Source organism: Argiope bruennichi, chromosome 9 (assembly GCF_947563725.1).
Source record: "Argiope bruennichi chromosome 9, qqArgBrue1.1, whole genome shotgun sequence".
Classification (NCBI taxonomy): domain Eukaryota; kingdom Metazoa; phylum Arthropoda; class Arachnida; order Araneae; family Araneidae; genus Argiope; species Argiope bruennichi.
In genome coordinates this window covers 57,507,032-57,520,992 of record NC_079159.1, presented here as the reverse complement: position 1 = coordinate 57,520,992, position 13,961 = coordinate 57,507,032, and the positions used below count along the sequence as shown (strand labels likewise).

General features: G+C 33.0%; 1 protein-coding gene across 1 annotated transcript in view; it reads right to left on the bottom strand.

The window, feature by feature from the left end:
* Window positions 1–4,074: 4,074 nt before the first annotated feature.
* The window catches only part of LOC129984956 (uncharacterized), a 44,596-nt gene continuing 34,709 nt past the window's right edge, over window positions 4,075–13,961 (bottom strand). Inside the window, exons 2-4 of the mRNA XM_056094896.1 lie at window positions 12,508–12,567; window positions 11,543–12,423; window positions 4,075–4,221 (exon numbers count right to left, since the gene is read on the bottom strand). Of these exons, the coding sequence (XP_055950871.1) occupies window positions 4,075–4,221; window positions 11,543–12,423; window positions 12,508–12,567 (1,088 nt within the window). The remainder of the gene's footprint in view (window positions 4,222–11,542; window positions 12,424–12,507; window positions 12,568–13,961) is intronic.

Below are 13,961 nucleotides of genomic sequence, written 5' to 3'. Positions count from 1 at the left end.
ATTATTTAAATAACTAAGTTTTTCCAATATTATATTACATCTTATAGATTTTGTTTCATTATAAATTTTAAATTTTCAACGAATAAAAGTTTTCTCTAACATATAGAAAACCACAGATTTTCGTTAAACGCAGGTTACTCATCGTGGCTTTTAATAACTTTGCCTAAGAGCAATTTTGAAAAATCAAGAGTCGCTGTGTAAACGTCAAGGAGTCATTTGATGGATTGAAATTTCTCAAATATTTTACATAGTTAACTATAAATAACAGTAAATGAATTTCTTGACGGTTTGAGTTAAATGAGTAGTAATAGCTTGTGGCAAATCTGGGATGTGCTCTTTTTATTTCTTTTGGAAATATTTGGTTGAAATATTTTCTGATTCACATGTCTGATTTTAGGATCATCATCAACAGTTTTTACTCCCACAAACTAAGAAGCATCTATTATTTTTATTAGTTCCTTATTTTTATATATTTGCAATAATGACTTAATGAAGTTTTGCCCCAAATTGTTGAAACGTATTTGTTTAAGAATATATTTTGTGAAGCAAAGGCTTGTGTTTATCGTATTTGAATTGCTTGCCTTTGACGATCTGCTGGTTTCCCAGGAATACTGATTGCGTTTGTCTTCAAAAATAAAATTCTGATAATCGATGCAAAATTCTAGTTGAATTGAACCATTCTTCATTATTCTTAAGCCTTCTTTTGTATTGTGTAACACCTATTGTGTACTTACCTGTAAGAGACAAGTCAAGCGACCACATTTGCACAAAAAATGAAATACCGCCTCAGTAACATTTCATTATTACATTTTCACACATTGCAACATTATTTACACGCTCATGTTTGCATTTTTATGCGAAGTTCTTAGTATATATATTGTTACGAACCTATAATATTGATACCCGGCACGAATAGAGTCATCGTAAGAAAGACCGTTGTACGATCGGTCCTGTACGTGCTGAGATCAATGAACTTAGAGCTTGGCGACAGTATTGGTGAGCATTTGGCGGCTTGGCGATAAATTTGGCGAGTTTGGCGACTAAATGGATAGTACCGGAAAGTTCGAGAACTTTCAAGATCCATCCACTAACAACCGAGATGCAGCCAGGTACGCCCTGATTGGTCAGAAGATTCTAGCCCCGCCTCCCGGAACTATAAAAGACGGGCACTCAGAAGCTACGAAGTTGTTGTTGACTCGTTATGGAGAGCAACCAAAAAACTCAAACGGAAAAGAACGAACATCCCCCAACTAACTGACCCAGTCACCAAACTTCTAGCACACACAGATGCTGAAAAAGCTGAGCTAATTGCAAACCAGCTGGAAGAGCAATTCAACCCAAATAATCTTAGTGATCCAAGCACAGAAAGCATTGTTGAGAGATCAATAGCAGCATACGAGCTCAAAAACCTTGACACAAACTACCTCAAAGTAATGCCATCGGAAATAGTTCAATTCATCAAGAAAATAAAAATTAACAAAGCCCCAGGTCCCGATGCAATAACCAACAAGATGCTCAAAAAACTACCTGACAATATCATTATCAAACTTACCCTCTTAGTAAACGAAATCCTAAAGCTCAGATACTTCCCCAAATGCTGGAAAATTGCGAGAGTTATCCCTATACTTAAACCTGGAAAAGACCCCTCCCTGCCAATCAACTACAGACCAATTTCCCTACTCCCAACCCTCAGCAAACTAACTGAAAAAATAATCCTCACAAGATACTTAACACACAGTAAAGAACTTGGCATCTCAATCCCACAGCAATTTGGTTTCACGGAGAAACTCTCCACCACTCATCAATTACTCCGCATGATAGAATTCCTTCATGAAGGCAGGAAAAACAAAAAACCAACAGCAGCCATATTCTTGGACATAGCAAAAGCATTCGATAAAGTTTGGATCCCAGGCCTAATACATAAATTAATTGCTTACAATTTCCCCAAAACAATAGTTGACATAATTAAATCTTACCTCACGGACCGATATTTCACAGTGCAAGTTAACCAGACGGACTCAACAAAAAGAAAACTCAGAGCCGGGGTACCCCAAGGCGGAATTCTGGCACCTGTCATATTCCTACTCTATCTGAATGACATACCCCAACAAAAAGACATCATGATAAGTCTCTATGCAGACGATACTGCAATTCTCTCCCAAGGCAAAAACCCTCAGCAAACAATCATCCCCCTACAAAATTACATTAATAATCTCGAAAATTGGCTAACCCGCTGGAAAATAAAACTCAACGTGGACAAAACAGAGGCAATCTTATTCTTCAAGAAAAATAATAACTGGCCCAAAATCCAAATATACAAAACTGAAATCAGCTGGCAAAACGAGGTCAAATACCTGGGAATAACACTAGATAAAAACTTAAATTACAAAACGCACATAAATAAAACAAGAGAAAAATTTAATTTGGCTTTCAGAATCCAATACCCGCTAATTTGCAGAAATTCAGGTCTGTCAATAAACAATAAAGTCCTCATTTACCTAGCATATCTAAGACCAATACTTACTTATGCATGTCCGATCTGGGCTGCTACGGCGAAAACTAACCTACAAAAAATAGTCGCACTGGAAAACAAAACATTAAGGATGATAGTCAGGGCCAGATGGTTCATCAGAAATGCGGAAATCATTAAAGCTCTGAACATCCCCCCAATCAAACAATTCATCCTCAAACAAGCCCAAAACTTCTATGGAAACATCATAAATATAGACAACCCCACCCTAAGTAATCTACCGACATATGATATAAACGACACCTGCAACAAACGTAGACCTCGCTGTGCCCTTGCAATTTAAATTGCAGACAAATAATACATAACCTTTTTTTTTTTTTCCACACACAAGAAAACAATACTTCCAAACTAAAATAAACCATGTATGATGCACTGTAATTACTAAGGTCAGTTTCATATCACTCCAAAGTTAACCATTTTTAGATTTACGGATGGTGGGGCCTGCGGCCCCAATGAGCCGTAATCCCTCTCAACAAAGAAGTTGTTGTTGTGTGGATCGTCCGAATCGTCGTGTGTATCGTCACAAGTGGTGTGAGAGGAGTCGGAGTCGCCGACACGTAGAGAAACTGGAGGAATAGACAGCAAGAAAGCTGCTGAACTATTAGAGATTAAATGCGCTGCGTCATTAAGATTAATTGACGGTATTTGTAGTAGAAGAAGAAAATTTTTGTAACATTTGGTGTCAGAAGTGGGATTAGTTGGACTTTCCTGTGTATGCCTTGAACCAGAAAAATGGATGAAAAATTCGCATTGTTATTTGCCATGATGGCAGAGATAAAGAAAGGACAAGAGGAATTGATGAATGAATTCAAGATAGAAATTTTAGAAAATAAAAGTAAAAAAACCGAAGACGTCCATGATATCACAGAAGAAATTGAAGGAAACAGCGAGAGCCAAGTGGAAGAAAAGACTGAAGATCGAATGGAGACCAGTGTCACCGAAATGGGGCTTAGCCATCCGGAGGGTGAACCGAAGTTCAATGAGGAGATGCACGAACAGGGAGACTGTCAAATATCTGCAGGGCTGAAACAGGCTTCTCCGAACGAGTCCCCTGAAGTGGAATCGAAGGTGCAAACACTTGGGGATGGAGAAGATGAACTCTGTTTGGACGGGTCTGTTAGTGGCGACCCGTGCTCAATGCCTATGAATGCAGGTGTTAAAGAGACCCTGTTTGGACTGGATTCATCCCGAAGGTCGATGGGACAACCTCTTAGCAAGCCTCTTAGTGTCTCCTTGCATAATGACACGGATGAAGACTACGTGGCTCGAATCGCTGATCTCTGCAGTCTTGGCCCCAATTTCCTTCAAGAATTCGGCTTTGCTGTGGATTTGCAAAGTGGTGTGATGCAAATAGAAGCCGAAGAATCGCCTGTGTATCTGGTCAAGCTACGTCGTCGCAAAAGGACCCTTCCCGCAAAGAAGATGAACTCTTCAGAAGTTCCTGTGTGGAGGACGGCGGACAATTCTCGAGTGTTGAGAATGGACCGGGAAAGGGTGGACGTATTCCCGTGAGAGCTCTGCCGACAAAGTTGAATCCCTGGCTTTTAAGTGGACTCCAGTGGGCACTGTTGGACCTTCCTGATAGTCGATTGGTTCGATGGAGGAAGTTCAAAATGACCAACCGACCATCCTGGCAAGAATTCGTTCCGGAGAAATCCGTTGCAATACGATGTTTGGCTCCATGGGACATCCTGCATTTTAAGGAGCGGGATCAAGTCTGGGTGTACAATCCGAAACGACGAAGAGGTCCGTGTCAAAAGCATTGAGAAGGTTCGGATGGATCGTTAGTCGCCGCCAAATTAGCGAATGATGTCATCTTCGAAAGTGCAGAAGTCGCCAAATGCATCAACATCATCACATCGTTCGGAAGCCTACGCCAGCTGCTGGATTGAAGTGGACTGCCGGGACGTCAGTCTTTAAAGAGGGGAGCAATGTTACGAACCTATAATATTGATACCCGGCACGAATAGAGTCATCGTAAGAAAGACCGTTGTACGATCGGTCCTGTACGTGCTGAGATCAATGAACTTAGAGCTTGGCGACAGTATTGGCGAGCATTTGGCGGCTTGGCGATAAATTTGGCGAGTTTGGCGACTAAATGGATAGTACCGGAAAGTTCGAGAACTTTCAAGATCCATCCACTAACAACCGAGATGCAGCCAGGTACGCCCTGATTGGCCAGAAGATTCTAGCCCCGCCTCCCGGAACTATAAAAGACGGGCACTCAGAAGCTACGAAGTTGTTGTTGTGTGGATCGTCCGAATCGTCGTGTGTATCGTCACAAGTGGTGTGAGAGGAGTCGGAGTCGCCGACACGTAGAGAAACTGGAGGAATAGACAGCAAGAAAGCTGCTGAACTATTAGAGATTAAATGCGCTGCGTCATTACGATTGATAGACGGTATTCTGTTGCAGTATAAAAATAATTTTGTAACAATATATTTGAAATTATACAAAATATATTTTTAAAAATTGTTAAAATTAAAGGAGAAATTTGAATCCCAATTAAAAAGATATAATTCGAAGATAATATTCTTTAAATTTTTAGATGGTTAAAAATAACATTTTGCAATAATGATGTTGTAGAAAAATAAGTAGCAATAATATTTGGTGAACTTAAATTTTAAGGAAACTTCTTCACGTTGCGCATTCTCATAATATATCAGTATATCTATGCCAAATTCGGCTGCTCTACATCAAGTGGATTGACCTATAGAGTGTCAATACACACAAAAAGTTATCTTATCTATGCCAAATTCGGCTGCTCTACATCAAGTGGATTGACCTATAGAGTGTCAATACACACAAAAAGTTATCTTTTCATTATTTTTTCAGATATACATGCTGAATGCACTTTCTCCATGGTTCTGAAAGGAAAAATTGTATAGTTTTCCTTTCATAATTTCGAAAACTTACATGAAAAATAGTCAAATGAGATTTCATTAGCCCAGGAAGAATCAATCAAATCTGAATATTCTGATTTCATGGGTATTAGTTGAAGGTAATATTTAAAGATAAATGACTCCTTTAATTAGAGCGAAGAAGTGGTTTCACAATTTTTAAAGTGTCCACATATATTTTTAGTCGCTATTATTAACAAAGTTAAAAGCGCTTTGTGAATTAATCATTTCCAAATAATGAATCGGGTCATTAATTTTGTAACCGAATACTCTACTGAAACTGCCTCTTAGAATAAACTGGAATTTTTCTGAAGCTGAAAGCAAAATTGCTCTTCAAGAGGTTTGATAAACGGTCTGCAGTTTTGTTACGGATTTAACATTTTTAAATTCTGTAACTAAAATAATTCAGAGAATGAAGTATTTTATAAAATTAACTTTATATTGCTCCAAAACGTTAAATCGGGTTTCAAAACGCATCTGAGCAAAGAAAATAAAATTTACTCTAGTTGATTTATGAAGTATGATTGAGTTTAAATGAATTATATTCCAGGAAAATTTTTGACCTGAGCTATATTAGAATAACATTTATTACTTATCCTTTTAAATAAAATAATTCAGTGTCTTTTACTTTGATTAGATCGTTTTCAAAAGTTAATAACCTAGAATTTATAAATGAAATATCTTCATCTAATCATTTGAGTTTAATATATTCTAACCATATTTTCTACGATGTTTACTCATCTGTAGAAAGTATTGTAAGGTATTATTATAATGAATAATATATTTTGTGTGCCTTAAAGTTCCATTTTGAAGTAATTCGAAGTTTATTTTGCAAATACCCTCTTAAGTTTGAACCATGATCAGATGATGAGAGCAATACCTGAAACGATACTTCTTCCTCAAAATAAGACTTTACTAACGAGAAAGTGTTCAAATAATATTCTTTTTTAAAACATTTCAAGTGATTTGTATAACAATATAAGTTACTCAGAACAATAATTTTAAAATGTTCTATAATAGTATTTTTTATCAAAATAATTTTTGCATATCAGTTATATAAACAAAAATTAAAGGATAATAATTCTTAAAATCTTCGACGATGATTTACAGGAATTTCCATATCAAACTGACAAAATACGAATTAACTTTATCTATTGCTATCTGCCTTTGGCAATATTTGGTGCTCCTAGATTTTCCTGGCTGCTAAATAATTATTACAGAATGCATTTGCTTAAAATTTCCTCTTATTACTGGATACTACTAGAAAATCTGAATTTCATACAATAAGTCTTTTGCAAATTATCGCACTTGAAAATTAAAAAAAAAAGAGTGTAGTACGCAATAAAAGTAGAAACGAAAATCTGTATATATAATTGTGCACGGTTGTCTGTAAAGCTGGTCGGAATTTAAAAATATCCCCGCCCTTTTTATCTGTGTCATTATCAGATGTGTAAATTACAGCTTCTGATTGGTGTCTTTAGTTTGGCGAGACAGGTTTTTTTAATGTTAAAACTGACTCATTTATCGGTGTGTGAATAAAATAAATAGAAAAGGTCAATGAGCTGAAGTGTATAAATACAATAAAAAGTGTACCAATCTTAATAATATTTTCGTCCAGATTTTTTTAAAGTTTTATATACTACATTCTATTTTTTTTTCTGTTAATGGATTGCCATTCGTTTCAATCCGACTCTAGTGATTTGCTTTGATTTGAGTTTTTTGAACATTATGGATTGAGAAGATACCATTACAAGGAAGTAAAATTTCTGTGCTGTTATATATTGCATCTAAAGTGTACAGGAAATAATGATTTTAAAATTATTTTACGCACTCTTCAGCTCTGCATAATATTTTCTATTACAATTTTCGTTGATTCCTCTGTGACAATCAAGTCTCAATATTATTAACATGATCACAGACGAAGTATACTCCTTTTAGTCCCAGTTCAGTTAATATTTAAAGTAAGCAGGGTTTTTTTATCTTAATTTTAATAGTGTGAAAAGCACCGAATGAGTTGTATGGAAGAATGAAAAAAATTGTTTCCTCATAATAATACAAAATATTGTTGCCAACTGTGTATCGAAATATACAGTTGGAAAAAACTAAAGTTGTTGATGAAATTTAAAAAAAATTATTAAGTTTAGGGTAAAAATTATTAAGAAAATAAGGTTGGTGTCATTAAGAAGGTAATTTTTAAATTTTAAGATAATTTAAACTTTTTTTTATGAAATAATGCATTTCCCTACCTAGCTGAAAAACAGCTTGACATAGCTAATCAACATAAAAAAAACTTGGCTAGTTTTTTTAATTAAATCATATTTTAATTAACTTTGGAAAAGTTGACAGTTGTCTTGTAAGAAAAGGCATGTGTCTTGAATTTCACCATGATCTGACAAAAACTGTACTTTTATATAAAAGACACATAAACAAGTATCCATCTGTCTACATACCTGGAGAGAAGATTGTTTCATTAGCTTCGGAAAATTCTTGGAGCATATTTGCAGTGAATTAAATATGACGTTTCATCTGGAAATCTGTGAATGAATCTAGAGATTTGCTGAAAAATTAAATTGAGTGGAATCAAAATTATATTGGCATAATGCGATATAAAAGATTAAAATTTTGTATGAAATTTTAATTCCCTGCCAAACAATAAGCAGCTGAGGAGTTTAAAATTGTTGTCAGAAATGACGCAATTTTAAATTTACATAATTATTTATCTATCTATACTTATAATAAAGCTCAATGTGTGTGTGTGTGTGTGTGTGTTGGCGATCTACAGGCCAGACCGTTTGACATACAGCTACCAAATTTGGTACATGTATACCTTGGAGGTTGGGAATGTGCACCTGGGGTTTCTTTTTTCGAATTTTTAATTAGAATTTTAGTTATTAATTAAAAACTAACTTTCCCGCCAAAAAAATCTTCCATTTTCCCCACCGCCAACTTTTCCGCCAAAAAAATCTTCCATTATCCCCAGCGACAAACGAGAAAGGCTTCAGTTTTTTTTTTCTCCCAACAGTAATGAGGCTAGGGTTAAAATTTTTCGGCGGATTATTTAAATCGGTTCTGTTTATTTTCTTAATGTTTGATGCATTTAAAATTAAACATTGTTAATAAATCAATCTTTCAGATTCATTCTGAAGTACTTTTGAATTAAAATAAAACAGAATAAAGGAAATTAAAAATTTCTAATCCGCATAGCGTTACCCCAACTGGCGTAGAAAAAATCACGTATTTGCGTTACGTAACCGGCGAAGAAAATTCACGCATGCGCATTCTGTTCTGATTGTTGCCATGACAACGTTATCAATGGAAGATTTAAATTATTTTTGGGTTAGTTGCATGCTTTTGTAAGTAAATTGTATTTGTTAGTTATATATTTTTTGTATATGCTTATAGTTTTAAGTACATCGTTTTTTAAGTAGTTTTTTTAAAACCTGTTTTCAACCGTTTATTTTAAACGATTCGTTTTATTTTCTTAGTGTTTGATGCATTTAAATTTAAACATTGTTAATGAATCGATCTGCTCATAATGAATCTAAGAAAATTTTTTTGACCAACTCTTGAGATATTACATAAATTAAAAAAGATATTCTTTAGTGCCCATAAAGTTTAAACGCTGAGTGACTCTATTTTCAGTAATCAGATTATAAAAAAATGCTTTGTTTCAGTAAAAAATATTATTATATTAATTGAAGATAAATTCTTTCCACTTTAATTTAAAGCATAAATTCTACTGGTGCTAACAGAAAATGAGAGAGATACATATTACGTTATGACTGAAGGCCTTTATAATATTATGAATGAATTATATGATAATCAAAATTTGAAGTTTTAAAATATTTTGATGAAGAAGCTATTAAAGTAGAAATTGCATAAAATATTTAATTATTAAAATTTTAACGAACATTAAGATTGGCGAACCGGCTGGTCGCCAAAGGCGGCTAGTACTTATATAAAGCTCAATGTGTGTGTGTGTGTGTTGGCGCTCTACAGAAAAGACCATTTGACCTACAGCTACCAAATTTGGTACATGTATACCTTAGAGGTCGGGAATGTGCACCTAGGGTCCCTTTCTTTGAATTTTTAATTAGAATTTTAATTATTATTTAAAAACTAACTTTCCCGCTAAAAAATATTCCATTTTCCATTGAATAAGGCTTGTTTTTTAACCCCAACAGTAATGAGGCTAGGGTTAACATTTTTCAGCTGATTATTTCAAACGATTCTGTTTATTTTCTTACTGTTTTATGCATTTAAAATTAAACATTGTTAATTAATAGATCTTTCAGGTTCATTCTGAAGTACTTTTGAGTTAAAATAAAACTGAATAAAGGAAATTAAAAATGTCTAATCTGCATAGCGTTACCCCGACTGGCGTAGAAAAATTCACGCATTTGCGTTACCGTAACTGGCGTTGAAAACTCACGCATGCGCATTGTGTTCTGATTGTTAACAATATTATCAACGGATGATTCTTGATTTAATTTATTTTTAGGTTAGTTGCATGCTTTTGTAATTAAATTGTATTTATGTTAGTTAAATATTTTTTGTATGTGCTTATAGTGTTAAGTACATCGTTTTTTAAGTAGTTTTTTTTTAAACCTGTTTTCGACCGATTATTTTAAACGATTCTTTTATTTTCTTAATGTTTGATGCATTTAAAATTAAACATTGCTAATTAATCGATCTGTTCATGATGAATCTGAGAAAATTTTGTTGACAAATCCTTGAGATATTACATAAGTTAAGAAAGATATTCTTTAGTGCCCATAAAGTTTAAACGCGCAGTGACTCTGTTATCAGTAATCATATTATAAAAGATGCTTTGTTTCAGTAAAAAATATAATTATATTAATTGCAGATTAATTCTTTCCATTTTAATTTAAATCATAAATTCTACGGGAGCTAACAGAAACTTAGAGAGATACATATCACGTTAATGACTGAAGGCCTTTATAATATTATGAGTGAATTATATGATATTAAAATTTGAAGTTTTAAAATATTTTGAGTAAGAATCTATTAAAGTAGGAATTGCGTAAAATATTTAATTATTAAAATTTAAACGAACATTAAGATTGGTGGACCGGCTGGTCGCCAAAGGCGGCTAGTAATAAATAAAATTATAGAAAGTACATAAAATTACGAAAATGTGTGATAAATAAAAAAAAAAAGGAACTGAGATATTTTTTTGAATTTATCATCATAATACGAAATATTAATATTAGGTTAGTTGCATGCTTTTGTAATTAAATTGTATTTATGTTAGTTAAATATTTTTTGTATGTGCTTATAGTGTTAAGTACATCGTTTTTTAAGTAGTTTTTTTTTAAACCTGTTTTCGACCGATTATTTTAAACGATTCTTTTATTTTCTTAATGTTTGATGCATTTAAAATTAAACATTGCTAATTAATCGATCTGTTCATGATGAATCTGAGAAAATTTTGTTGACAAATCCTTGAGATATTACATAAGTTAAGAAAGATATTCTTTAGTGCCCATAAAGTTTAAACGCGCAGTGACTGATTACACATGCACTAAATTTATGTCGATAGCTCTCACATTATTAAAAAATCACAACACAAGAATAATTTTGGACTCTTTTTCCTTTTATTCTGGTCATCATTGCATAGCAGGCGCAGCCTTGCTAACGCACACACACTCGCTAACGCTACACGATACACTGAAGTGTTTTTCCCTTTGCCGCAAGAGGGCAGCACAGTGACAGGTCGGAACATACCGCCCGCCTTGACATAATGTTGTCAACACACACACACAAGGAAAAACTATGAAATATCACAATTCAATGCACAATGCTGAATAAAAACACACAAATTCAGATTTTAAACACTACACATTACAAGGTAATAACATTAATCACACAATAAAGAACACTAATATAAGATTACACATCAATAGGTAAAATACAAATTTTTGAAATGGCTCTTTTATAAACTCCAGATTGAGTTTTAACTTTTACAACTCTGACCCTTTTATCTTCACCCAGATAACATTCAATTATTCTACCTAATGCCCATTTTTGAGGGGGTAGGTTTTCATCTTTAAGAAGCACTAACTCATTGATTTTTACATTATCTTTTTCTACCTTCCACTTGGACCTCTGTTGCAAATTATTAAGATACTGTATATGCCATTTTCTCCAAAACATTTGAATTAATTTTGTCAGTTTTTTCCAATTGGATAATCGATTGTCTTTAACTTCGATTAAATTTGGCTCTACAACAGTATTTAAGGATCTGCCAATTAAGAAATGAGCAGGGGTTAACACGTCATACACATCGGTATCGGACGACAGAGGTGCAAGTGGTCTAGAATTTAGAATTCCTTCTATTTGCGTAATAACTGTTAGGAATTCTTCATAGCTCAGTTTGGAATTACCTAAAATGCGTTTGAAATGATATTTAAATGCTTTAACTCCACTTTCCCAGAGGCCACCAAAGTTAGGTGCTCTAGGTGGAATGAAGTTCCAATCAATTCCCTCTGTTGACAAATAACTAGCAAGACTATCGTCGGGTTTTACAACTAAATTGTATAACTTAGAAAGTTCCTTATTTGCTCCTATGAAGTTTGTGCCGTTATCTGAAAATAATTTCGAACATAAACCTCTTCGAGCCACAAATCTCTTTAAACACGCTATGAAGGCATCTGATGTCAAATCAGTGACCATCTCGAGGTGCACTGCCTTAGTAACTAAGCATACAAATAAACAGACATACACATTATGATAAGTGCCCTTTCTTTGATGTTTATATTTCACAAGAAATGGGCCACAAAAATCTACTCCAGAGCAATTAAATGGGAAGTCAGGAGTCACTCTCTCTTTCGGTAAATCGCCCATCAATTGTTTAACTCCTATGGGTTTAACTCTGAAATACTTAATACAATCATGCACTACTTTCCTACACGTTGCCTTACCTTGAACTGGCCAGAAACGTTGTCTGACATAATGTAGTAAAGCAGTAGGGCCTAAATGAAAATATCTTTTATGAAGGAATTCAATAATAAGCTTAGTTAATTTATGACCTTTAGGCAAAATAATTGGGAACTTACAGTTAAAATTTACATTACTATGTCTTATTCTGCCATTGACTCTTAGTACACCAACCTCATCTAAAAAGGGGTTTAAACATTTGATCTTACTTTTGTCAAGAACAGGTTTATTTTTATTTAAACACCTTAACTCTTCTGAAAATTCCCTACTCTGGATTTCCTTTATTATGAAGGTTTCAGCCTTCCTAATTTCCTCTGTTTTCAAGGGACCCAGTCTCCTTTCAGTTGGACTCCTCAAGTTGTGGAGAAATCTGAAAACATAACTTATTACATGCAATATTTTAGTATAACTATTACTACAATTAAGAATATCAGTAACACATGAATTGTTTAAAAATCGATATGTTTAAACATCGATATGTTAAACATCGATATGTTTAAAAATTGTTTCTATTTTAAACACACAAAAATTATTTCATTTTTTTTCAATGTTTATTTCTAATACATTAATATCCAGTATGTATTATTTCCGTGAAATGTTCAACAGTTAAACAAAATTGAAGTTATTTTTTTAATAAATTGTAACTAAATTTTTAAAACAAATTATAAAAATTTAATGAACAAAAAAAAAGAAGAAAAGAAAAGAAAAAAATAAAATAATTGAAAAGAAATGAAAAAAGAAAATGCTTCCTTCTCTCAACTTAATATGAGATTTATATTAAATTACACGTAAGATTTACATTAAATTTAGGTTTAAAGTTTTTTGCAACATTATGGAAAATATTCCACTTATATTCAGAAATAAAAAATTAGCGACTTTAAAAAGTAAAGCTGATAATGAGGTCTTTTTTTTACATTTTAAATTGATATGCATAAAAATTATTTCTAATTTAAATACAATAATTCATTTTTTATTTCTAATGAGTTGATATCCATTGTGAACTATTTCCGTCAGATGTTCGATACATTAAAAAAATGGAAGTTATTTTCTAATAAATTGTAATTTCTAAGGATTGTTCACAATGGATTTTGATAAAAAAAAAATTATTCTTTTAGCGAGTGATTTCCATAGAGATGGCATTAATTGATTTCACTGAGTATTTATGCATATTTTTTTTTATTTTGTATATATTATTTAGTCCAATACTCGTGTTTTCCTTAGAAAAAAAATAAAAAGATTAGCAAAGCTAGAAAAAAAAAACAGTGGTATTTTCCGCAATTTATTGCACAAATATTTCCCTTTCTAACATATAACTTTCTGTGCATAAAAGAGCCCCAAAAAGCAAGAATTCTTTGGCATCGAAATATTTTTAAATGGAATCCTTTTTTTAAAGGTCGTAATAATAATGCCATTTGGTAAATTGAATTTAAATAAGCAGTAACATTTTTATTTTAGACAAAAACCAATTGTTATGCATTATTATTTTTAGACCTAATCTATGCCATTTTCTTAAGTAGTTTATTTTGTGGAAAGGGATTATCTTTGCATTATTCATCGTGTGAATAATGCATTA